The sequence below is a fragment of the Kryptolebias marmoratus genome, linkage group LG9 (assembly GCF_001649575.2).
Source record: "Kryptolebias marmoratus isolate JLee-2015 linkage group LG9, ASM164957v2, whole genome shotgun sequence".
Lineage (NCBI taxonomy): Eukaryota > Metazoa > Chordata > Actinopteri > Cyprinodontiformes > Rivulidae > Kryptolebias > Kryptolebias marmoratus.
The window spans coordinates 6,120,479-6,142,730 of NC_051438.1; the positions used below are offsets into that span (position 1 = coordinate 6,120,479).

At 42.5% G+C, this 22,252-nt stretch overlaps 4 protein-coding genes across 7 annotated transcripts in view; 3 read left to right on the forward strand and 1 right to left on the reverse strand.

Annotated features, from left to right (window-relative positions):
- Positions 1 to 373: 373 nt before the first annotated feature.
- Positions 374 to 1,141, forward strand: LOC108240031 (histone H4). The gene has a single exon (XM_017423124.3). It carries the CDS (start codon positions 386 to 388, stop codon positions 695 to 697), a length of 312 nt encoding a protein of 103 aa, XP_017278613.1. The 5' UTR covers positions 374 to 385; the 3' UTR covers positions 698 to 1,141.
- Positions 1,142 to 1,676: 535 nt separating this feature from the next.
- Positions 1,677 to 2,175, forward strand: LOC108240030 (histone H2B-like). The gene has a single exon (XM_017423123.3). It carries the CDS (start codon positions 1,690 to 1,692, stop codon positions 2,062 to 2,064), a length of 375 nt encoding a protein of 124 aa, XP_017278612.1. The 5' UTR covers positions 1,677 to 1,689; the 3' UTR covers positions 2,065 to 2,175.
- Positions 2,176 to 3,277: 1,102 nt separating this feature from the next.
- Positions 3,278 to 4,437, reverse strand: LOC108240021 (histone H2A-like). Its single transcript, XM_017423105.3, has one exon. The coding sequence runs from the start codon at positions 4,277 to 4,279 to the stop codon at positions 3,893 to 3,895; it is 387 nt and encodes a 128-aa protein (XP_017278594.1). The 5' UTR covers positions 4,280 to 4,437; the 3' UTR covers positions 3,278 to 3,892.
- A 2,912-nt stretch (positions 4,438 to 7,349) lies between these two features.
- Positions 7,350 to 22,252, forward strand: part of LOC108240049 (centrosome and spindle pole associated protein 1-like) — a 21,334-nt gene continuing 6,431 nt past the window's right edge. Inside the window, exons 1-21 of one of the 4 annotated variants that reach the window (XM_017423165.3) lie at positions 7,350 to 7,458; positions 7,917 to 8,043; positions 8,785 to 8,857; positions 10,260 to 10,363; positions 11,735 to 12,012; positions 12,128 to 12,228; positions 12,393 to 12,489; positions 12,619 to 12,676; positions 14,275 to 14,531; positions 16,569 to 16,687; positions 16,772 to 16,913; positions 17,193 to 17,313; positions 17,816 to 17,854; positions 18,999 to 19,146; positions 19,231 to 19,416; positions 19,693 to 19,805; positions 20,071 to 20,220; positions 20,383 to 20,526; positions 21,029 to 21,142; positions 21,629 to 21,695; positions 21,851 to 21,977. In XM_017423165.3, coding sequence (XP_017278654.1) covers positions 7,945 to 8,043; positions 8,785 to 8,857; positions 10,260 to 10,363; positions 11,735 to 12,012; positions 12,128 to 12,228; positions 12,393 to 12,489; positions 12,619 to 12,676; positions 14,275 to 14,531; positions 16,569 to 16,687; positions 16,772 to 16,913; positions 17,193 to 17,313; positions 17,816 to 17,854; positions 18,999 to 19,146; positions 19,231 to 19,416; positions 19,693 to 19,805; positions 20,071 to 20,220; positions 20,383 to 20,526; positions 21,029 to 21,142; positions 21,629 to 21,695; positions 21,851 to 21,977 — 2,537 coding nt within the window. In that variant the 5' untranslated portion in view covers positions 7,350 to 7,458; positions 7,917 to 7,944. Of the gene's footprint in view, positions 7,459 to 7,916; positions 8,044 to 8,293; positions 8,332 to 8,784; positions 8,858 to 10,259; positions 10,364 to 11,734; positions 12,013 to 12,127; positions 12,229 to 12,392; positions 12,490 to 12,618; positions 12,677 to 14,274; positions 14,532 to 16,568; positions 16,688 to 16,771; positions 16,914 to 17,192; positions 17,314 to 17,815; positions 17,855 to 18,998; positions 19,147 to 19,230; positions 19,417 to 19,692; positions 19,806 to 20,070; positions 20,221 to 20,382; positions 20,527 to 21,028; positions 21,143 to 21,628; positions 21,696 to 21,850; positions 21,978 to 22,252 lie in introns of those variants that run through there. The other 3 variants (XM_017423163.3, XM_037977490.1, XM_017423164.3) reach the window with 3 other exon arrangements.

A 22,252-nucleotide genomic window follows, 5' to 3' on the forward strand; every position in this document is an offset into this window, starting at 1 on the left:
TCATCATAACTGGGCTTTTCTGTTTTTTACAAAAATCATGTGAAGCATCTCAGACATTACAAACAGAAACTATAATTAATATTTATTTTAAAATATGTAATCATCATAAATGAGACTAGTAAGTTTAAAAGTTGCCCTGTGCTTAATGAGATATTTTGCTAACAGACGAATCGTGCTCAGATTTACATGTTTGTCCTACTTTTACTTCGCTGATTTTACGAGTTTTTGAATGACGTAATTGTTTAAGGAGTTGAAGCGCAAACAGAACAAAGGGGATGTGCGCCGGCTGGCCCCGCCCCTGTCTTCTAACACGTCCTCTGTTCTGACATAAATTCATGTGAGTCCGACTGTGGGGCAACATTGTTCACTCCGATCAACTGACAACATGTCTGGAAGAGGCAAAGGAGGAAAGGGACTCGGGAAAGGAGGCGCCAAGCGGCACCGTAAGGTTCTCCGTGATAACATCCAGGGAATCACTAAGCCCGCTATTCGCCGTCTGGCTCGCCGCGGCGGAGTAAAGCGTATCTCAGGCCTGATCTACGAGGAGACCCGTGGTGTGCTGAAGGTCTTCTTGGAGAACGTGATCCGTGACGCCGTCACTTACACCGAGCACGCCAAGAGGAAGACTGTGACCGCCATGGACGTGGTGTACGCCCTGAAGAGGCAGGGCCGCACCCTGTACGGGTTCGGAGGTTAAGCCAAGCCAGTCTAAAGAAACAAAAAGGCCCTTTTCAGGGCCACTCAATGAGTCGAAATAAAGAGCTGATTACCTCATCATACAAATTAGGATGTTATCATCAAAGACAATAATTAAGTTTAAAGTACGAACGACATGTAATGAACACTATGGCAACCATTTTGTTTTCTAATGATTGTTCCATACTGATGCAAATTAGTTCTAATGTGAATTGCACATGAAGTCATTAAAGCTTACATAAAGCTTGGTGTGAATCCATTATAAACATTCTGCTGTCTTCCAGAGTTTCCTTGTGCTTTCGTGTACAATAACAATAAATAGAGGCTGACTACATGTCAGCCTCTAAATATTGAAATATTAAACACTTCACAAGGAATAAACACTAAAGTGAGTTGTAAAATGTCTGTTTACATTTATCAGGAGTTTCACTGCTGTCTGCTCCAGTTCCACTTCAGGTCTAATTTTAGTGAAAGTTTCTGACAATATGGTTGTAAATTATGTAAAAAGCAGACTGATGTGGAAACTGAATGCTGTTGGAGGATGTGTTGCACACAGTGAAGGAGCTGATTATTTTGTCTGGAAGTGTTTCTGTTTATCAGTCATGTTGCATTTTTATTTTTCAAATGTTTTTCTTGTGACGTTTGACATGTCCCGCATGTTGATTTGTGTAACTTTCAGTAAAGATAGTTCATATAAAGTCCCCTGAGCTCCAGTTTCCCTTTTTTGGTGTATTGCACTAATCTCTTAAAACAATCCCATCTGTAAACTGAGGGACTGTAGCTTCTTTCTTTAGAGCAGATTCCCGCAGTTTTTTTTAGCGCGACATTTGATAAAGAGATGGCGCCCAAAACTCTTCACCGTCATTGGTTTTCACGTGATTGTGCTCAGCCAATCACAGACGGGTTACAGCGCAGTGATATGTACATGAAGGCTGTATAAAGACAGTCTCTAAAACCGGATGGATCATTCGTCCCTGAAAATCGAGAGGAAACATGCCTGAACCAGCTAAGTCTGCGCCCAAGAAGGGTTCCAAGAAGGCCGTCACCAAGGCCGCCGGCAAAGGAGGCAAGAAGAAGAGGAAGCCAAGGAGGGAGAGCTACGCTATCTACGTGTACAAGGTGTTGAAGCAGGTCCACCCCGACACCGGCATCTCTTCCAAGGCCATGAGCATCATGAACTCATTCGTGAACGACATTTTTGAGCGCATCGCCTCCGAGGCGTCCCGCCTGGCTCACTACAACAAGCGCTCCACCATCACCTCCAGGGAGATCCAGACCGCCGTGCGCCTCCTGCTGCCCGGGGAGCTGGCCAAACACGCCGTGTCCGAGGGCACCAAGGCCGTCACCAAGTACACCAGCTCCAAGTAAATCTGCTTACTGCAACCTCAAACAAAAGGCTCTTTTAAGAGCCACCCACAAAGACCTGGAGAGCTGAGCCTTATCGCTACTGAAATGATTAAACTGCACTGTCTTTAAAGAAATAAATCTTAACGTGTTGAGTGGTCATTCACATGAATCGTTCACAGAGCCGTAAGGCCGTAATCTGTGTTTACTCAATCATAGATTGCTGAAAACTAAATTTAAACTAATTTTCACGCTTGATTTAGCCTGTAAATGGCAGGCAGCCATTTAATCTGAACAATATTCAGTGTATACAAATATTTTTGGTGGGGTTAAAAACTAATATTAATAATAAATGAATAATACTATTCTAATGTATGACAAGTTTTGCAAAACTGACATATTTCTACATATGTGTAACCAGGTGAAGTCACCATTCATCCCTTCATTTGCCTGAAGCAGGTTTCAAAGTGTCCAGCAGATGGCACTGTGGTATGAGTGGGCTTCTTTATTTTAAGCGTGACGTCATATTTGTGAAACAGCCGTTGGTCCTGAACCGAAGCTGTTAGGATAGCTGTAGCGGACCAAGAAATAATCTTTAGTAGACAAAGGTCTAATAAGCTTAATACTGTAAGATGACGAGTTGATTCTTTTTTTTTAATATGAGGTTTGATTTAGATTGATTCATGCCGGTGTAACTATTGAGGGAAAGTACAGGGCTCAGTGGCGTGAAGTGTTTCATATAACAGACTTCTCTGTAGGTTGTGGCCTCGGTATATATATATTTTTTTTGTGTATTTTGTGTATTCTTATTGTTCAGAGGGGAGATAAACTGTCCAGTGTTCAGTGTGAGTTTGCTTCACAGCAGTCTGGACAGGCTGTTGGCTATCTTGAAACGTTTTTGCACCATTGTATGTAGAATGCTTATCTAGTGTAATTATAGGATCCATTTAATGAGAACATTACTATTTTATATATACACGTGTTTTCACTGTCATTGTTATTAATGCACATTATATTTTTATATATACATATACAGTATAATATCTATCTAGTGATGGCCTATAGGCAACCTAGTTGACAAACTGATTCAACAATTTGATGATCTATTATATATTATGGGTCCTAAGAGTGGTACTGTAATAAAATAAATAGTGTACCTGAAAACGGGTGAATAAACAAGGAGATGAGACAGGCAGCTGTTTGTCAGTCTTCACCCAAAGTACATCTGTTTATTGGCTCACAGTAATAGCAACATATCTGTGTCATCTAATGACAAGACTTTTCCAATCAGTCCCAACATCGAAATAAGTGATCACACAACAATAATAATAAAAAATCTAATAACAGTCACCTAATTTTGGTGTGCCACACATCACACAATATAATTTGAGTATAATTTATATTGTATCTTCATATTTTTAGGAAAGTCTCTTAGATGCATTTTATAATCCAGAGCACCTTATCTATGTAAGAAGTAATGTAGTACTAGTGATACTTCCAAGGGATCTACCTGCAGAGCAATTAGAACAGTACTATTTGTGCATTAACTGTATTGTTTTATGTGTTTGGAATCAAGTCATTATTGCACATTTAGCCATGGCACTTTGATGTATATGTGGCTGGCATTTTAATGCTAGTTATAAAGTTGATAACAGTCCCACTATTAGTACACACCCATGTTTTAATGAATCAAAAAAGGCTAATTATAGTACATAGAACGCCTCAACTATGCAGTAAAACTAAAGTTAAAATTTAATCTTCTCATTAATCTCAAGGAGATCTGAACTCTTAGATGAAGTGGGTGGCTCTTAAAAGAGCCTTTGTTGTTGTGGTGGTGGTTCGAGCCGGGTCTCTACTTGGCCTTGGCGGGCTTCTCGGTCTTCTTGGGCAGCAGCACCGCCTGAATGTTGGGCAGCACTCCACCCTGGGCGATGGTCACTCCGCCCAGCAGTTTGTTCAGCTCCTCGTCGTTGCGGACAGCCAGCTGCAAGTGGCGGGGGATGATCCTGGTTTTCTTGTTGTCGCGGGCAGCGTTGCCGGCCAACTCCAGTATCTCAGCCGTCAGATACTCCAGCACGGCGGCCATATAGACGGGAGCGCCGGCGCCGACGCGTTCGGCGTAGTTTCCCTTCCTGAGGAGCCTGTGGACACGGCCGACCGGGAACTGGAGTCCGGCACGGGAGGAGCGAGTCTTCGCCTTGGCTCTGGCTTTGCCGCCGGTTTTGCCTCTTCCGCTCATGTTTGCAGGTATTCTTCTCTACAGTGAGACTGAAGGAAAATGTGCCGAGGAGTTGCTGAGCGCTTCCTTATATGAGTGAGAGCGCGGACCTGGAGGCGCCGGACCAATCAGAGACGAGCGTCCGAGCAGCGCAGAGGAGGCGGGGCCGCCCGGATTTTCAGCGGATCTTTGCTCCAATAAGCTGCGGACATTCAGGCGGCAGCCCCGGGAGGAGCAGCTCACCAATCCGGTCTCACAGCTCAGGAAGGCGCCAAATATACAACAGTTTGGCATTTTCCTGCACTGAAAATAACTAAAATATAAGAACTTGTTTTTATTCAGGCAAACACCCACATATCATCAGAAACTCTGCTTGTCTTGGCAGTGCACAACCCCCATCTTATCTTGGGTTCACATTTGCTGTGATCAGAAGATCAGCAGGTTTGACTCACAACTGTTCAGAAAAATAATTGAGATTGTATTATAATGTGGAGGTTTAACTTGGGAGGTTTCACGTGTCAGTCAACACTTTACCCTCCTCTGGTGAGAACTTAAAAGGATCAGCATCAGATCAGTCTTTGTCTTCAGTAAACTATTAAAATCACCAAACAAAGTTCTAACAAAACTTAAAACCACCAAACAAAGTTTTAACAAAACTAAAATAAAACTAGAACTACTTTCACTTTTCTTCAATTAAGCTTCTTGTTTCTTGACCAGTGTTAGTGACTCACAGCCAGTTCTCCTGTGTTTCCAGCACTGTAATGAATGAATGAATGAATGAATGAATGAATGAATGAACGACCAGAGAGGCACTGCTCTTTTAAAGGACACATTATGCACAACTCATGTGAACATGAGACCTGACAAGCTCCTTGTTTAAGCTGCCTTTGTGCTGGTGCCAGAGGTCAGTGTTCAGTCTTATCAGCAGTCTGTTTTGACAACCCGGTACGTCACACGATGCTCCAGCAGAACTACCTTCGCCTCTGGAGGGGTTTGACATCTTGACATCTGATTGTTCATTTATGTGCGCGGAAGAGGAACTTCAGCTTCTCAGAAGCTTGTCCGTAACTCTGAAAATGGTTCACAAAATTGATCAGTTGAATTAAACCTGCACAGTAACATAAAACATTTGTCAAATCTCACACTGAATGCCTTAAATATTTCAGTTTTAGAATGAATTATAACCATCGATTTTTGAATTGAATTAGATTTGCAGCAATTAGGAAGTCCTTATTTACCCTCACTGCCATGTCTTCAGTCAACTTCTCAGAGATGCCTGATTGTTTGAGGGTCTCCTTATCCCTAACTCAGTGGTTCCCAAACTGTGGGGCACCATTGCAGGGGGGGCACGAGATGGATGAATGAAAAAAAAAAAACAGTGCCAGACTAAGCATATTGGACAGGTTTTTAACCCCATTTTGCACAGAGGCTTTTTTAAAAGTGTATTGATGATAGCAAAGTTAAATATTGTTATGAATAAAAAAAAGAAATATGTTTGAAATAACACTGACAGCAAAGAATACTCTTCTACAGTATAGAACTAAAAAAAAACAGTTACACAAAAGTGTTTCACTGTAAAGATGGTTTGTAGTTTGTTTTGTTGCAACCTGACCTGAAGTGTGAAAGAAACTTCAGTAGAGATTTTTTTTTATTTTTTNCCTTCATAGGTTTGTGTGTGTGTGAGTGTGTGTGTGTGTGTGTGTGTGTGTGGGGGGGTATTGTAATCCATAGAGGGGGCCCAGAAGAAAATCTTTGGGAACCACTGCCCTAACTGAACCACTATACAGATCAGAGACAAATGTCGCTGCACCATGTCAAGCTAAGCCAACCAGGGTTTTCATGGTGCAGTGGGATTTATATGAGGAGTACTTCTGAGAAGAGGCGAGGATGGTGTTTGACATCTCAGCTCTGTACAGTCACGGATCACCTGGGTGTCGGGGAAAAAAGGAGGTGAAGGTTGGACTTCTGCTTGTGTCAGCCAGATGCACTAAGACCACAGTGCAGTGGCACCATCCATCCATCCATCCATCCATCCATCCATCCATCCATCGTCATCAACTGCTTTTCCTTTCTTAGCTGGTGTCCATCTCCAGCAGTCACTGTGCGAGAGGCGGGGGACACTCTGGACAGGTCACAAGTCCATCACAGGGACACATGGAGACATACAACTATTCATGCTCTCACTCACACCTAGAGACAATTTAAATTTAAAATGTTTTTGACTTGTAGGAGGAAGCATTAATCACTGCCCTGCCATGCCAACCCAAAATTACCACTTTGGTGGCCCTGTCTTATTTTTAGATGGGTTTCTGTCATCAAAGTCAAAATACATTTTATATCTTTAAAAAAATTGTACAGTTTCTTAGTTTAAACATTTGATATGTTTAATATATTCCATTGTAAATAAAATATGGATTCCTAAGATTTTCAAATCACAACGTCCCAACTTCTTTTGCTGACAGTCATAACAATCAGAAACAGCTGAACTCATTTAATCTCATTTAATAAAGAAAAAGCCAAATTTTTCACGAACAATCACATCTGCAAAATTTGGCAGGAATTCGGAACACAGATGACACAGATAGATGTTTTCATAGAATTCAAGAAGATAGGTTTTGTAAAGAAAGACTGGGGAAACAGAAGTGAGAAGTCCCATCTTCACTCACAGTAGAATATAGGCCTAAATAAAACACTTCAGCTAGCTGGAAAACATCACTAAAACAAAATACAATGACTGTAAAAACTGAAAAGAGTTCAACACGTAATTATGGAATATGAGGCATATAACTATGAAAGGAAACACCTTAAAGAAGCTTTAAAACTTTTAGAGTTTCGCTACACAATGGAAAATACATAACAAGAAGAGTAAAGAAGGTTTGTTGTTTTTTGCCCCCCAAAAAACAAAAAAGTATAGTATTTTTAATTTAAAATTTATCAACCCCCCCAAAACACAAACAAACAAACAAACAGATTTTATGCCTATATTTTCACTGATGTTGGCTTCAAAACACGTTTCGGTTCAGCTTTAATCTCCTGTCCACACTGTAGCTCAGTAGGGGGCGGTGGTGCACCTCTCAGTTGGTTTCACAGCCGCCATTAAAACGACGAAGGAGAAACCGGAAATACGTAACTGTTGTCAAAATTGATGAGCTATAGGAAGGCAACCTATGCTAAATGTTTGGAACTTATACCGCCCAGTGGTAGGTGTTGTGTATTTTTTTTCCTGAATGAAAAAACAAAAAACGATAACGCTAAAAGAGACGAAGTCGAGCTCATCGTCAGCTATGATAAGCTCTTCTGCTCTTGTGTTTTTCATATTGGCTTTACTTGTGTTTGCTTGTATTTATGCAAAGCTAACGCATTAGCCGAGGTAAGTTAGGGCTTATGCTAAATAAACCTAAACAAGCTTATTGCTTATGTCGAGCTGGGATTTCGCGTGGAACTTAAAATGCATTTTCACAGAGCTAGCTGCTTCGGTAAAGCCGCTAAAGATAGCCGTTACAGATAGAGGGGGATGAACGTGACGCTCCTGTTGCCTGACAACCGGCTCTTAAAGACACAGTAACCCGGATCCCCAGCAGCTGCCTTTATCAACGCTACAACGTGTTTGTTTTATTCTGATGTTAATGTAAACAAAAGTGTCGCACTGTCACCCCAGCCGGGTTGTGTAACTTCGGCAGAGGAAGATGGACGAGGAGCTGGAGAACTTCATCAGAGAGCGGAAGGCGCGAGTGGCTGAAGATAAAGCCAGTTTAGAGCAAGAGCCTCCGTACATGGAGATTAAGGTACTGCTGCAGTCATTTACATGCATTTCAACACGCCTCCCTTATTTAGTTGGTTAAAACTATAAAACAAATAGTTTGTTACTGGTAAAAGCGAAGCAGCAAACCTGCTGAAAGCACGGATGGACAAGTGCAAAAGAACTATATATTTGAATATAAGATCTATTTTTAATCATTTTCTTCATTAGGTTTTGTTTTATCTTTTGCAAAGAAATGTTTATATGCCTTTAAAATAATTTTTTATGGTTTTTAGTTTGAGAAGACATCTTTATTTTCCTAAAGGAGAGTTCTGTAAGTTGATGATTATTTGTTGTTTATTAGCTGCAAAGTTTAATAAATCATCCACTGATGGCACAGCTTGTTTTACATCTTTTTTTAAAAAAAAAAAAGATGTAAAAAAGATGTTGGCTGAAAATACATTTCCCAGAGGGTACGTCACTGAAAAAAGGTGGAGAAACACCGTCCTACATAATGTCCAAACACTTCATTTAAGCTCCTTCTTTCCACACATCTACTACTACTACTACTACTACTACTTCAACTTGTCTGTAAAATATGACTTATTTTATGAACATAATTTGACCAGACTCAAACTAAGACTGCATCCTACTGTATTTTCACAATATACTGTGTTTATATTAGACTGTATATCTGTTAATGGTACATATGGTTATCATGCTGATAACATTTAACATGGACTGATTGATTTGAATTTACGATCTCCCCGCTGGTTTTGATCTACAGGTAAAACCTCGTCGGATCTACGGGTCTACAGTGAAGGAGAACATCCCTCCCAGGTGTACAGCCCAAGGAAAAGGTATCGATCACGGCTGCAGTTCCTGCTTTGAGGAACAAATACAGAGCAAACTTGTAGTTTATCCCCCACCGTCGAGAGGCGGAAGCAGGCGATGATGTTTTTACCTGTGTGTGTGTGTCTGTTCGCAACCAAAATATTTTATGAACCTCTTAAAAACTTTAATGAAACATGCAGAAAATAATGATTGATTGTACGTCTACAACTCGATTCAAGATGTCCGCCACAACTAACCGACCTTAAAAAAAACCACATTGTGGCTACAACTCAGTCAGTTTAACACATATTGACGTAAAACTAGTTTTGGTCATAGGTGAGACGGATCCCCTCTAAAATAATGTGTTTCAACAGACCTTTCGTTTAGATCTTATCATTAACTGAGGTCCTGTTTACATGACATTGTTGTTTTATGGAAACTGTAACATCTCTGTCACGTTTTATTCGCTCATGTCACAACAACAAGGATTGGATTCTCTGACACGGAAACTTTTTGAATCCAGGACACAAAAGTGGAAGTTTTTGGAAACGCCCAGCATCAATGCGAAGTTGCACACGGGCGCTACGGACGGCTGCAGTCAATAGTTTTTCTGCTCTTGTGCAAGTCAATGAACAGTAACAGTGTTTCTGTTTATCAGAGCTGCTGACAGAACATATCTGTGATGCACCGTCTTTTGGGTCAACGGTCGGGCCAAACAAATATACATACATTCATCACTTTGGATGTAACTTTTCATGCTTGAGATTGCAGTGGGATTGAAATAGAAAAATCACAGCGCTAGCCAGTGACCTGGCCGAGCAGCTCCAGCAGGTTCAGCGGTTTTTGCAATCTTGTCTGAACGGCGATTGCGATCACATCGTTGCTGTGTGCACGTGGAACGTTTTCACAGTCAACATCGGGGAGATCTCTAACGTTTCCAGGAGTTCTCCTGTAAACGGGGTCTAAATTAATGGAGTCATCTTTGCCTGTGAGTTGGCAAAATATCTCATCAGCTACTGGAAAAAATTTTTTATTTCAACTTTTAGGAAATAATCATGGGTTTACTTTTGTAGCCGAATAACTTTTGGAGTCAAACTAATCCAAGATGGCCACTACAACCAGGTCACCTTAGAAATCACAAAAATGACTATAGTTCAGTCAACTTTACAGATATGGAGCTAAAATTTGACATCTGGCGATATTTCATTAGGTTGCGCACAACAATATTTTTAAGGTTTGACCAAAACGGCTACAACTCAACATGAGATGGTGTTGGTCTAAAACTCCTCTAATCTAGCCTTTAATCTTTAATGACTATTTGTCTTGTCTGTCTTTTGGAGTTTCTTAACTGCATCACTTGTTTTGTTTTCATCCTGAACCTTTCTGTCTCTAATTAATGTTGGTGTGTGTGTGTGTGTGTTTTGCCAGATGAGAGCAGCAGTGTGGGTCTCCCTCTCGGTGTGGAGTATGAGAAGAAGAAGCAGAGGCTGCAGCACGAGCTCCGTATGGACTACAGGCGTTACATGGCTCAGGTGGCGTTTCACACACACCTCACCTGTTTGCCGGCAGCACCTGAGCCACCTGCTCAGGTTCTAATCCACCCCCACGTTTGTTAGGAAGAGACTCTGGAGATTATATTTCAACTAGCAGTGAAGGTGCCAGTGTATAAATTATTGGGGGCGTAATGAGAGGTTATGATAATTGAGATGATTTTTAAATTTTGTTACTTTATTTTAAGCTTGACAAAAATGACAACAACTCAGTAATTTTTCAGTCTGAGACGATTTTAGTCTAACACTCTTAGCGGGCGACATGCATCCTTTCATTCAAATTCTGCTTTTAAAATCTTTCTAAAGACCCACAACACTCAGCTGTAACCCACTGTCTGTTGTTGTTGTTGTTGTTGTTGTTGTGTCGAGGACCTTACTTTTCAGTAAACATCATCCAGATGGATTCGGTGTCTCGCAGCTGAGGGACAGCAGAGTTTTAAAAGGAAAAGGACTGCAGCTCGCTGATCAGCTTTTCAGCTTTTCAGCTTTTTATGTGCAAGTGGTTAAACGGTTTGACACGGATCGTTTCTTCATCAGAGCAAGGAAATATGACATATTTGTGATCGGAGGAGTTTTAAAACGGCAGAAATCCACTTTGGTCCTGGCCTCGCTAAGACTAGTGTGGTGGCGAGGTTTTTTATAAGATAACAGCGGACTATGTTCTGTCTGAATTCCACGGCTTATGAGGTTTTCACCAAATGACCCTGTTACTTTTCACCAAAACCAGACTGACCTTGCTTCCTGTCTCCTCCTCGCCTACCAACATTCTGATATCTTCGATATAAGCTCCTGTGTGGACTCTGCAGGTAGAGCTTTGATTCAGAGCTTCCCGTTTGGAGCTGGGACTCCCAAGACTCTCTGTATGTCGTGCAGCATACATAAATCAACCTGTTTGAGTGATTTCATCTAACAGTGCCTGGAAATTGATTTGCTTCCACAACAGTAGCCTTTAGCTCGTCAGTCTGGTCAGGATAAAGCTCCAAACTTAGGCTGTTCAAAGAGCTACCTACAAGTAACATCTTAGTTTTTCACGCTTCATAATTTTAGTAATTTAACTAATAATTTCTCTTCAAAACATCAAAAGTAGAGGTTGACCGATGCTGATCTTTAGAAACCAGGGCATCTGATATACAACATCTATAATCTATAATCTGAAATATCCCTTTAAGTAAGTCTATCTGTCAGAAGCACAAACTTTCTGATACTTCCTCCACATTTTGCTCCAATGACACGGAAACACAAGAGAAAGAACTCGACTACCCAGCATGAACCGGCAGACATGCGGACCAAGAGTCACTCGGTCACTTCTCTGTACCCTCTCGCCCACACCGATGATCGTATTTTCTCCGGCAGCTTCCATCTGAGGACCAGATCAGCGCTTTTCCCAAACAGACTAGCTCTGTGCTGCAGAGGAACGCCGCCGTGCTGACCGAGGACAGAGGCTTGCACGGAGCGCCGCGCCTCTCCAAGGAAGACGAGGAGCCAGTGTTGCTTCCTGTCAGGCATGGAGACGCGCCGGCGGGGCGGCTGCAGCGAGGTTCAGATGAGCTGGAGCTGACTGAAGGCGGATGGCGCCGGCTGCAGGAAGCTGAGGCCACAGAGAAGAGCCAGTCAACCAGAAACCATGGCAGGTAACAACGGAGCTTCATGTGTGTAATAATCAGGCTGGCTGGCTTGTTTGCTTCTTTTTTTTGTTCTCAGTGTTTCAGTCTGATTTTTATTTTTCATTTCTTTATTTTTCTTTAGGGGCAGGAAGGAAAATTTAGTAGGTGTTGGGAGAGAAGGCTGGAGATCGAGAGGACCGAGCAAAAATGAGGATGCTGAGTTTAACACAGGTCTGATAATAGGTAAAAAAACAACAACTATATTCTAAATATTACAATCTATGGATTTCTTCAACCTTTAATCATCAAACCATATGTTTTGTAAAATAACTTTCCAGTCAGTGTAATTGTATTTAAAAAAAAAATAAAAAAAAATCAATCTATACCTATTATTTGACTGCTTTCAGGGGCAGCTGATTCAGACGAGGCCTTGCAGAGGAAGAAGGAGCGTTACAGACAGGAGCTGCAGGAGCAGATCGCTGAGCAGCACCGCAACAAGAAGAGGTACAGCCTCACTGCTCCCCAGCCTGTGATGAGCACCTGATCAGGGTTTCTTTTAGGTGTCTTTTTGCCCAAAGAGGCAGTAGGAAATGTCATCAACTCTGCACCGACACATTTGTGTCCTTGTTGCAGGGAAAGAGACTTGGAGCTGAAAGTGGCTGCGACGGGAGCAAACGACCCTGAGAAGCAGGTCAGCAGTTATCTGACTCGGATTACAATACGACTCTGAAGAGATTGGGATGTTGTGTAAAATATAAGTATAAACAAAATACAATAATTTGCAAGTCTCTTAAACCCATGTTTTATTCACAGTAAAAAGATATTAAAACAAAGAAATTGTACCATTTTTAGAGAAAAAAGGCACCTTTGAATTTGATGGCAGCAACACATCTCTTGAAAGCTGTTCCAGGTCCATGTTTCCCTCTGAGAAACATCTCCTGTTCTTCTAACATCAGTCTGTAAACATCCAGGAGCTGAGGAGGTTTTAGAGGGATTATTGTCCCATTCCTGTCTGATGGAGGATTCCAGCTGTTCGACAGTCCTGGCTCTTCTTTGCTGGATTTTCTGTTTCATGATCAGTTAAATGTTTTCTGTGTGTTAGAGGTCCAGACTGCAGGCAGCTCAGTTCAGGACTTGGACTCTTCTTGTATGAAGTCATGCTACTGGAATGGATGCTGTATGAAGTTTAACATCGTCTTAGTGAAATATGAAAGGCCTGAAAAAGACGTCTGGATGGGAGCACATGTTGTTCTAAAACATGTAACACTTTTCTGCATTGATGGAGCCTGTCCAGATGTGTAAGCTGCCCCAGAGGCACTAATGCACCCCCATACCATCAGAGAGGCAGGTTTTTGAACTGTGAGCTGATAGCAGGCTGGATGCCCCTCTCCTCTTTAGTATGGAGGACATGGTGTCTTTCCAATTCGGATTCATCTGACCACAGAAGTTTTCCACTTAGCTTCAGTCCATTTTAAATGATCTTTGGCTCAGAGAAGATGCTGGTGTTTCTGGATGGTGTTCACATCTGGCTTCTTCTTTGCCTGATAGAGCTTTAAGCAGCATCAGTGGATGGTACAGTGAACTGTGTTTACAGGAAGTGTTCCTGAGTTTATACAGAGATGTTCAGAACAGAATCAGACCTGTTTTTAATGCAGCGGCCCCTGAGGGCCCAAAGATCCCAAACATACAATATTGACTTTCAGCCTTGTCTTTTGAGCTCATTCTTCAAGTCTTTTAAGGATATTATGAACTGTGGATGATGGGATCATCAAAGACGTCACAATTTTCTGTTGAGGAACATTATTCTAAAATTGTTCCACTATCTTTAGACACAGTTTTCACAGACGGGTGAACCTCTGCCCAGCTTTACTTCTGAGAGATTCAGCCTCTTTATATATGTATATATTTTTCTTAATACCCAGTCCTCTGGCTGACCTGCTGCCAATGAACTGAACTAGTTAACCTGATTAGTTGCAAACTGCTCCTCCAGCTGTTCATTATTTGTTCCACTTACTTCTGCAACTTTTGGTGCCCTTGTCCCAAAAAAAGCCTTATTTTTCTCTAAAAATGGCACATTTTCTTAGTTTCAGAATATGTTTACTGTGTTTCATTGTGAATAAAGTATATGGCATTGAGATTTGCAAATCATTGCATTCAGTTTTTATTTACATTTTACACAACGTCCCAATTTCTTCAGAATTGAGGTTGTATATTTACAACATTTTCCTTTTTTCACAAATTGTTTATATTATTATTATTTTTTTTTTTCTGTGTTCACAAACAATCCAGCCTGACCGAATCCGCCAGTTTGGACTGAACAGGAGAAAAGGTACTCTGATTTTGGAGCCAGCAGACAGGAGTGGATCATCAGCTACACCTTTTCCCGATCATGAAAAGACTGTTCGAGAAGGAGAAATGCCTCGGCCCGAGGAGCCACGCGTTGCCTTCCAGTCCCCTCTGCTGGAGTACAGCTCTGTTCTCGGCAGTCTGTCCCTGAACCGTCAGCCCACCGCCCTCTCCAACCCAAGCGCCATGGACTTACCCAGGTACTCCTCGAACATGAAGCTTGGCAGATAAGAAAAAAGAAAAACGCTTTTAGACTGGTGTAAATGCAGAAACAGGGCAGCTTGTTAATTCATAATCTTTGTTTTTGTTTTAATAAACAGGTTGGTCATTATTTGATTGGAATCATGATTTTTATTTTCTATCACAGCACTCATCTGGCCTACAGTCTTTACTCCAGCAGGTTTGCTGTACTTTTGAACACAAACTAGGACATGTTTGAAGCGTAACGATGCAGCTGCTGTCTGAAACATCCTGCAACTTTTTTTCTCTAAAGCCCCCAAAATAATTTGCTACTTAGTTTTGACAAAATGTCGATGTGTTGATGTATAAACCGTGTAAGAAGTGTGAAGACAACCAAGACCAAAAGAAACGTTTGAGGTGCTGCCAGTGGCTCGTTACGGTCACCGTGGTAACGACACACCTGTGTGTTTCTCACTTTCTGACAGCACTTTTAACAAGACAGGCAGACATAATGCAGTCAGTGTTAAAACTAAGTTTGGTGGCCTGCTTTAGAAAAAAATTGTCTGTCTAAAATAACATGGCTTCACAGCTGAAGTTGGTAAAGTTTGAATCCAAACAAACCACAGAAAGTCTTGAACAAAATCCTTTGGACAGACGAGACCAAAGTAGATGTTTACCCATAATGCACAGCTCCATGCTTGGAGAACACCAGCCCCGGCAGATCTGCACAGACCTCTCATTGACACTGTCAGCACGGTGGTGGAGGGCTTGTTTTGCAGCCACAGGATTTAAGCTCCTTCCAGTCATTGAGTCGACCATGAGCACAGCTGCAAAAATTCAACAAAACAGCTGAAAAGCAAAGAATCAAGGTTCGATTGGGTCTGAAGAGAGCTGTTACTAAAGAAAAACCATCAAAACCAAAGCAGTGTTGGAAGACTGGGCCAAAAGTCCACGACAGCATGAGACAAAATGATTCTTAAAAGGTCTAAATGTAGCTTCAGTTTAGCTTTAGCATTTAGTTCTGACACTTTCTGCAGTTTTGCTCAGGACGGTGAATGAGATTAATCATAAATCGCATTGACTGAATACACTCTGCCTTGTTGACTGTGCGTGTTTGTTTGAATCAAATCAATATTTCATAAAGTACTTTTCATACAGCAAAAAAAAAAAACTGAATGTAAAAGAAAAGCAACAAACAAGCAGACAAGAATCACATACAGGATCATTTAAAAGTTGTAAAAGGATAAAATAATGGTGGCCGAAGCATGAAGGGAGTGAAGGAATTTCATTAATGAGGACGTGCTGAAAATATATATGTGACATGAAAACATGGTTTCTGATTAGTCAAAACAAGACACTTGAAAAATGTAAATAGACTGAGGTTAAAATGAAATAAGTTATTAAATATTATAAAAAGTAATTAGCACCATGATAACACTGGCCTCCTTCCAGGAACCAGAGTCTTAACGTGGGGGCGTTTAGGCCCACCTACTCCCCCGCACACAATCATGACCTTTTCTTTACACACGAAGGAACCGATTACAACTAAACTTATTAGAAAAATGACTAAGTGAACATGCAGTAGCAAGGTAATGACTACATTACATGAATCAACAAGAGTCAACACCTGAATGAAATTACCCGAGGTGTGTATTTTATGTGATTCTTTCAATAAAGATAAGATCCCATTCATTTACATGGCGGGTGTGGGACTTAAACCTTGCACTGGGACCAGTCTGAGGGGATGCTGGTCCTCTTCTGGGATCCTGCAAAGTAGTTCCAGTATTTCTACACACGGTCGATAGTACACACACTGAAGACGGCTGATCAGTGCTGGATTCTGACTAACAAGTTAAACTAACATTAGGCAGATTTTATTTCAAGCTACTGATGAAAATCTGTTATATTGTTTGTTTGTTTTTTAAATCTATTGAGCTATAAGAAGTATCTGTCATAAAGTAACTTTAACTCAGAAAAGTTTGAATAGCCTAGTTTTATAGTTAATATGATTACTTTTTTGTGTACTAGTCACATATTGTCCATCTGTGTTCCTTCAGAAACCCCATGTTTCTTCCTCACCCACCCTCCTCACTAAGTGAACCTTACAGAAGCCCGTACGGAGAACCTCATCAGTTCTACGGAACCAGAAACCTGCCTGACCCGAACATGGCCCGCTGTAAGCGTTGCCGCTCGCGTGTTCGCAGAACCATAATAACATCCTGAGTGCGTCTCTTTGAGTTCTGCTAACTCTGCTTTTCAGACGCTCATTACCCTGGTCCCGGCGCTGGGTTTCCTGAGTCCTACTGGAATGTACCATCAGGGGTCGCTGCGCCCAGTCAGCTGGGGAACCACAGTCCTCACAGCCAACACAGTGGTTCCAGCTTCCCTGAGCCTCATGTTCTGTGAGTCTCCACTGTTAATGTTGTGAATAAAACCAACCTGCAGCCTGGTGTCTTTGTAGTCATGTCAGTGAACTCCGTTCAGCCTAATAACTCATGTTTACCTGCAGCGTCGACTCCAACACAATGTCAAACACTTAGCGTCAGCTCCTGTACGTTTCTAAGAAGAAATGTTTTTTTATCTGTTCCATAATTAGCTTTAATGAACTGTTTATGTCTCTTTGTTAAGAGAGAAAGCTTCAAATATTTTTTTTAAAGCCTAACAGTGTTTTTCTGTGACAGCTCTAACAGGTCGAGCCACGACTCTGCTGCTGTGGATCCACAAACCAGGGCTTTTCCCTCAGAGAGACCCAGGTCAACCAGGGACAGGATTCTGAGCTACAGAGACGCCCTGAAACAACAGGTATGCTCCGAGAAGTGTGACGGTGCGTGTATTTGTACCGAAACATCACGGTTTAGACACCAGTGATGAGTAAAAGCAACCAGACTTTATCTATAGCGGGAGTGCTAGAGCTGTTTTTTTGCCATATGTATGCAAACTCCCAGTGAGATTCTGTCAAAGCTTTGTGTATATGTGTTGTACAGTGTAAATTCAAGCGAACATTTGTGTATTTTCTCACAAATTTGTTGTCTCTAGCTCGTCCCGAACAGCCACAGCTCCCCTTTTAGAGCTTCCCTAGCAAAGATGGGTTTTATTTTTCTGTCTTTGCTTTTCTTTCTTTGGCCTGTTGTATGCATGCGTTTTTTGGTTTATGTGGACCACTTTCCAAACAGCAACATCAGTCGAATGAGGATGCACACAAATGCAGCTTATTTCAGGCCTTTCTTTGACGACAAACCACAATGGTAGGGATCACAAGGTAGCTTTCATGCTCACTACATCCCAGTCTGTGATATGTTGGCAGGAAGCATCCAGGAGAGGGAGCAGCCTTTCTTACAACAAGGTAAACTGGATTTAGATAAGACTAGAACATAGAAAATAAGTAGGATTCACTTTTTCATTAGAGTTGGCAAATAGAAACCTTGTTCCATGATATCCCAGTTGGACTTCAGTCCCAGTCCCTGTCCCCTTTCTACTAAAAATCTCCTGCTTCTTTTGCCCATTTCACACGGACCCTAAAGGTCCCGGCTCCACTCTACTCGGCTCGCTTTGCAAGCGTTTACATCTGCATTTTTTCGCACTCAGTGCCTGCTTTTTCGGTACCTGCTTCGGAGTCGGGCCGGCCCTGCTTCGTGGGTGGTGCAAGCTTAGCTCCTGTTCACCCATTGGTCGTGGGTGTGGCCAGATGCAAGCATAAAGAGCGAAGGTAGGAATATAAACAACAGTGTTAGCTTGCCCTGCAACGTTTCTGCCGTCTGTCCCCCAGCTGAAGGCCTGTAAAGCCTGGAATCTCCGGCGAATAACAGCTGTCCTACTCCGCGCAACAATCGCTGCATCCAGAGCATTTCTTCCACTGCACCTCTCTTCCTGAAGTCTCAGGAGAATCCCCATAAGTTTAAAAAAAACAGCAACAACACAGGGCCAACGTTGTCCATAGCGCTTTCGTTGTTTACACAACTTGCGCTAAGTTTCGATAGTGAGCCGCGGCCCCGCCCCCCGCAACACGAGGAGGCGTTCCTCTGCCACTAACCAGACTGGCCGGTGTAGACGCGATGCATTCTTTATTGAGCTGAGCCGAGTAGAGCCGGGCTTCTGAATTAGGGGCCGTGTGAAAGAGGCATTTGTTGTAGCACAGATTTCTTTGGCTTACAGAGAACTGCAGGCTTCTACAAAACCTTTCACGCTCAGTCCTCACTGCTGAACCACAGAGAGAGTGCTTTTTAATCAAACTTTAGGAACTGTAGTTGTTGGATCTGACAAAATATGAAAATTATCATTCAAATAGGCCCACTCTAATATGTGATTCTGCAACTTCAAATGAGGAGGTTTGGATGGGGATGGTAAATCTTTTGTCTCCGGGCTTCAGTTTCAGTGTAATGGTGCTCACTTTGGATTCCTTCTGCCCCTTCCAGCAGCGAGTTTTATATTGATCCGTCCTCTGAATTGACATTTAGTGGTATTCAGGTAACTGAGGTGCTGTGCTGCAGATCCAGGAGCAACAGGAGCGCAGGCGCCTGGAGAGGCAGGAGAGGGAGCGCTATGAAGCCCAGCTGGAAGCCGACATGAAGAACCACCAGCCCTGGGGGAGAGGTGGAGGAGGAGCCCCTCTGAGGGACAGCACTGGGAATCTCATTGGTGGGATCTAGTTTTATTTTTTTCATTTTCATTCGGAAATAGTCTACAGGAAGTTAGCATAAACCTGGGTTTCCTGCGGCGCAGCTGACCTGAACCAGATGCACAAACAGAACGAGGAGGCTTACAGCAACCCCGAGGCGTGGCAGAGGAGAGCCTCAGCTGCCAGGACGTCCCGCCGAGCAGAGCAGCCTGACCCCACGGGGGAGGGGGAGGGGGGTACTGGTATCGGCCCGCACTACAGTAACCAGAACATCACCGACAGGATCCCTGGTAACCTTCCTCCTTCTGCTTTGTGTGTTTGCTGTATTTTTCCCGCAGACTATTTTGCAGGACTCCGCCTGTTGAGGAGACAGACTATCAACCGTCTGATCAATTAATTTCTCATGGTTAAACGTTTAATAAATAAAGAGCGTGGATACATCTTGTCGTAGATGTAATACTTATTTGAACCCAGAGGGAAAGTCTAAACTTGAACATTTTTAGGATCATGAAGGAAAATGTATTTAGAAGCAAATTATTTCGTCTAATTTGTAGTTTTTATTGCAGGTTTCACTCACGTCCAAACCTCACAGTTTGCCAGAAGCAAGGTTTTCGCCAGCCAACCCAGCGAACATCAGCTCCAGGAGCAGGACAAATACAAAGCTTACCTCAAACAGCAGGTATCCTGGTTATCATTCTTCTTTCCCAGCTTAGTTTGCATATTTAACAAGGTCACCGCACACCCTGAAATGAAACCTTTTTGTAAAAGCTAGGAGGCAACTTTTCATCTGTTATTCTTGGACAGGTGTTACAATGTCAGCGTGTGTTACAATTTTGTTTTGTTTTTTTCTTGTTTCCTGCCCATGAAGGATACAACCCCTGCAGTTAAATTTGGCTTTATATTGAAGGATTTGTCTTGTTGGCGGAACCTGCGTTTGTTTGCAGATTGAGGAGAAAATGCGTAAAAAAGTGGAGGAGAGGGAGCAACTCCGACTGGAGGAGGAGAGGGAGGAGAAGAGGCTGGCAGAACAGAGAGCGCGCATCCAGAGGGAGTACGAGGAGGAGCAGGAGAGGAAGAAACGCAAGGAAATGGAGGTGAGGAAGTAAGACGTGCACGTGCAGGTCCTGTGATAGTTTGATATGTTGGACTGGAAAACTGACCTGGTTAGAGTTCAGTGGACTCGTTGGGTCACTCTCATCAAACCCTCGCTGCGCCCACGTGTTACCTTTCTGACCTGTAGCTTCTGTGACCCACAGCAAAGGGTAAAGAACGAGGAGCTGATTCAGCTGGCTGAGCAGAGGAAGAGTGAGGCAGAGAGGAAGAAGAAGGAGACGGAGGAGGAGGAGACCGTGGCTCTGAGGAGACGATATGAGAGAGAGAGACAGGCGCGGGTGGACGAGGTCTGTTCAAAGACTCCATATTGTCTCATCTCAGAGAGGGTTATTTCTTTTTGTTGCTCAGTTTGCTGTTATTGTATTCTTGTTATTATACAGCCATCCAGAGTGGTTAAAGCTCCAGGTCCAGCAGAGCAGTAGTGCTGTTGACTCAGTTTAACAAGTCAGACAGAAGACATTCAATCGTTTTTGACATCCTTCGCTCTGTTTCCAAACTCAGGGTTCAGGATCAGCCAGAGGCAGTGAAGTTGCTCCGCTTGAGCCGGACAAGTATTTTTCTGAGGAGAATTTCAAACGTGTAGTCAGTGGATCTCAGGTGCAGGTTTCCATTTGAATGAAAACCCCCATTACATCCTGTTACATGTGTTGACTTCAGAGACGATGGCTGTATTTATTCATTTTTTTCTTTTTCCGATGACCTGTATTCAGTCTTAACGGTTTCTCCTTCATGGGCCTAATTGAAATCGTGAGGGGTAAATACTAAACTGTGTTGGTTGCGTGTCTTTAGGTCCACAGGGAGCCCTCGCCTCCAATCCCCACTCTGCAGAGGAAACATGGGCGACACCAGCACCCCCCCAGACCTCCGACTGGGATCAGCCAAAACTCGACAGCTCCTCTGTCTGTGAGTCACAAACACGCAGAGTTCAGTAGCATCTGAGCAGAATGTCTGAGTGAATACTGCAACACAACGGTTCACTGTGAAGCTGCTAGTTTATAAAGGCTACTTTATTGCACATATATATATTTTTTTTTACAAAAATCTTATGTATCAAGGATCTTTCACTAAGCTGTGCAAGTATTAATATGAAAGGAGGAATATTGGTACAAGGAGAACAAGAAGAGTAGTGAAAATGATCATTTTCTGGCTTGTTGCTGCTCTCAGGTCCATCGTAGGGTTAATGCTATCTCTGCTTTAGATTTATTATTAGCCATTTTTGAGACCAGTGCTGTAAGATGAATGTGATTTCTAATGAAAGCTTTGAGGACATGCACTATGAGACTGATGAAAGAGTAAGGACAAAGGTTAAAAAGATGTTTTTGCTACATTCTGTCCCAATAAATGAATGTAATGATGTGCTTTCATTCCTCCCTCTCCTTGGTTTTGAAGGAGCGCTCTTCCTCAGGTCTCCAGTCTCCTCCCGTCCCTGCTTGTAGGAACCAGCTCCGAGCTGCAGGTACTTCAACGCGTGTGGACTGTGGCATCCAACGTTTGAGAAAACCAACCAACCATGATGTTTCTGCTGCTGAGCTCCACTGTTCTGTTGATCCTCTAGTGGTCAATGGAGTGGTTTAAGCTTAGTAACCACGCTAAACTCTGTGTGCATTTCAGAGGACCACCGCGACGTGTTCAGTGAGCTGTCGGCGTTGCGTCGGCAGCTTCGCAGTGAACAGAAGCGCGTGGAGTGTCACCTGCAGCAGGGCGACTGGGAGGAGCTGGACTCTCCCATTACTATGAGGTGAGAACCAGAGGTGTTCATTCATACAGTCCAGTTGTATTATTAATTTTATCTAAAAACCTTTACTGTTAGGTAGTGCTGGGCGATATGGAAAAAATCCTATATCACGATATGGATAATTTTATATCATGATAACGATATATATCACGATATACCCCAATTACGTACGTTGTCAGTTATTCTCTGAAAAATATGAAAAAAATAATCTCATTTCTTACCTTTTTCAAGCTTTATTTCAAAGTGACATTTAACTGAACTTTCACAAATGAGATCTG

What these genes read in the sequence shown, in the direction of transcription:
- LOC108240031 (XM_017423124.3), top strand. Translation starts at nt 386, where the DNA reads ATGTCTGGAAGAGGCAAAGGAGGAAAGGGACTCGGGAAAGGAGGCGCC.
- LOC108240030 (XM_017423123.3), top strand. Translation starts at nt 1,690, where the DNA reads ATGCCTGAACCAGCTAAGTCTGCGCCCAAGAAGGGTTCCAAGAAGGCC.
- LOC108240021 (XM_017423105.3), bottom strand. Translation starts at nt 4,279, where the DNA reads ATGAGCGGAAGAGGCAAAACCGGCGGCAAAGCCAGAGCCAAGGCGAAG.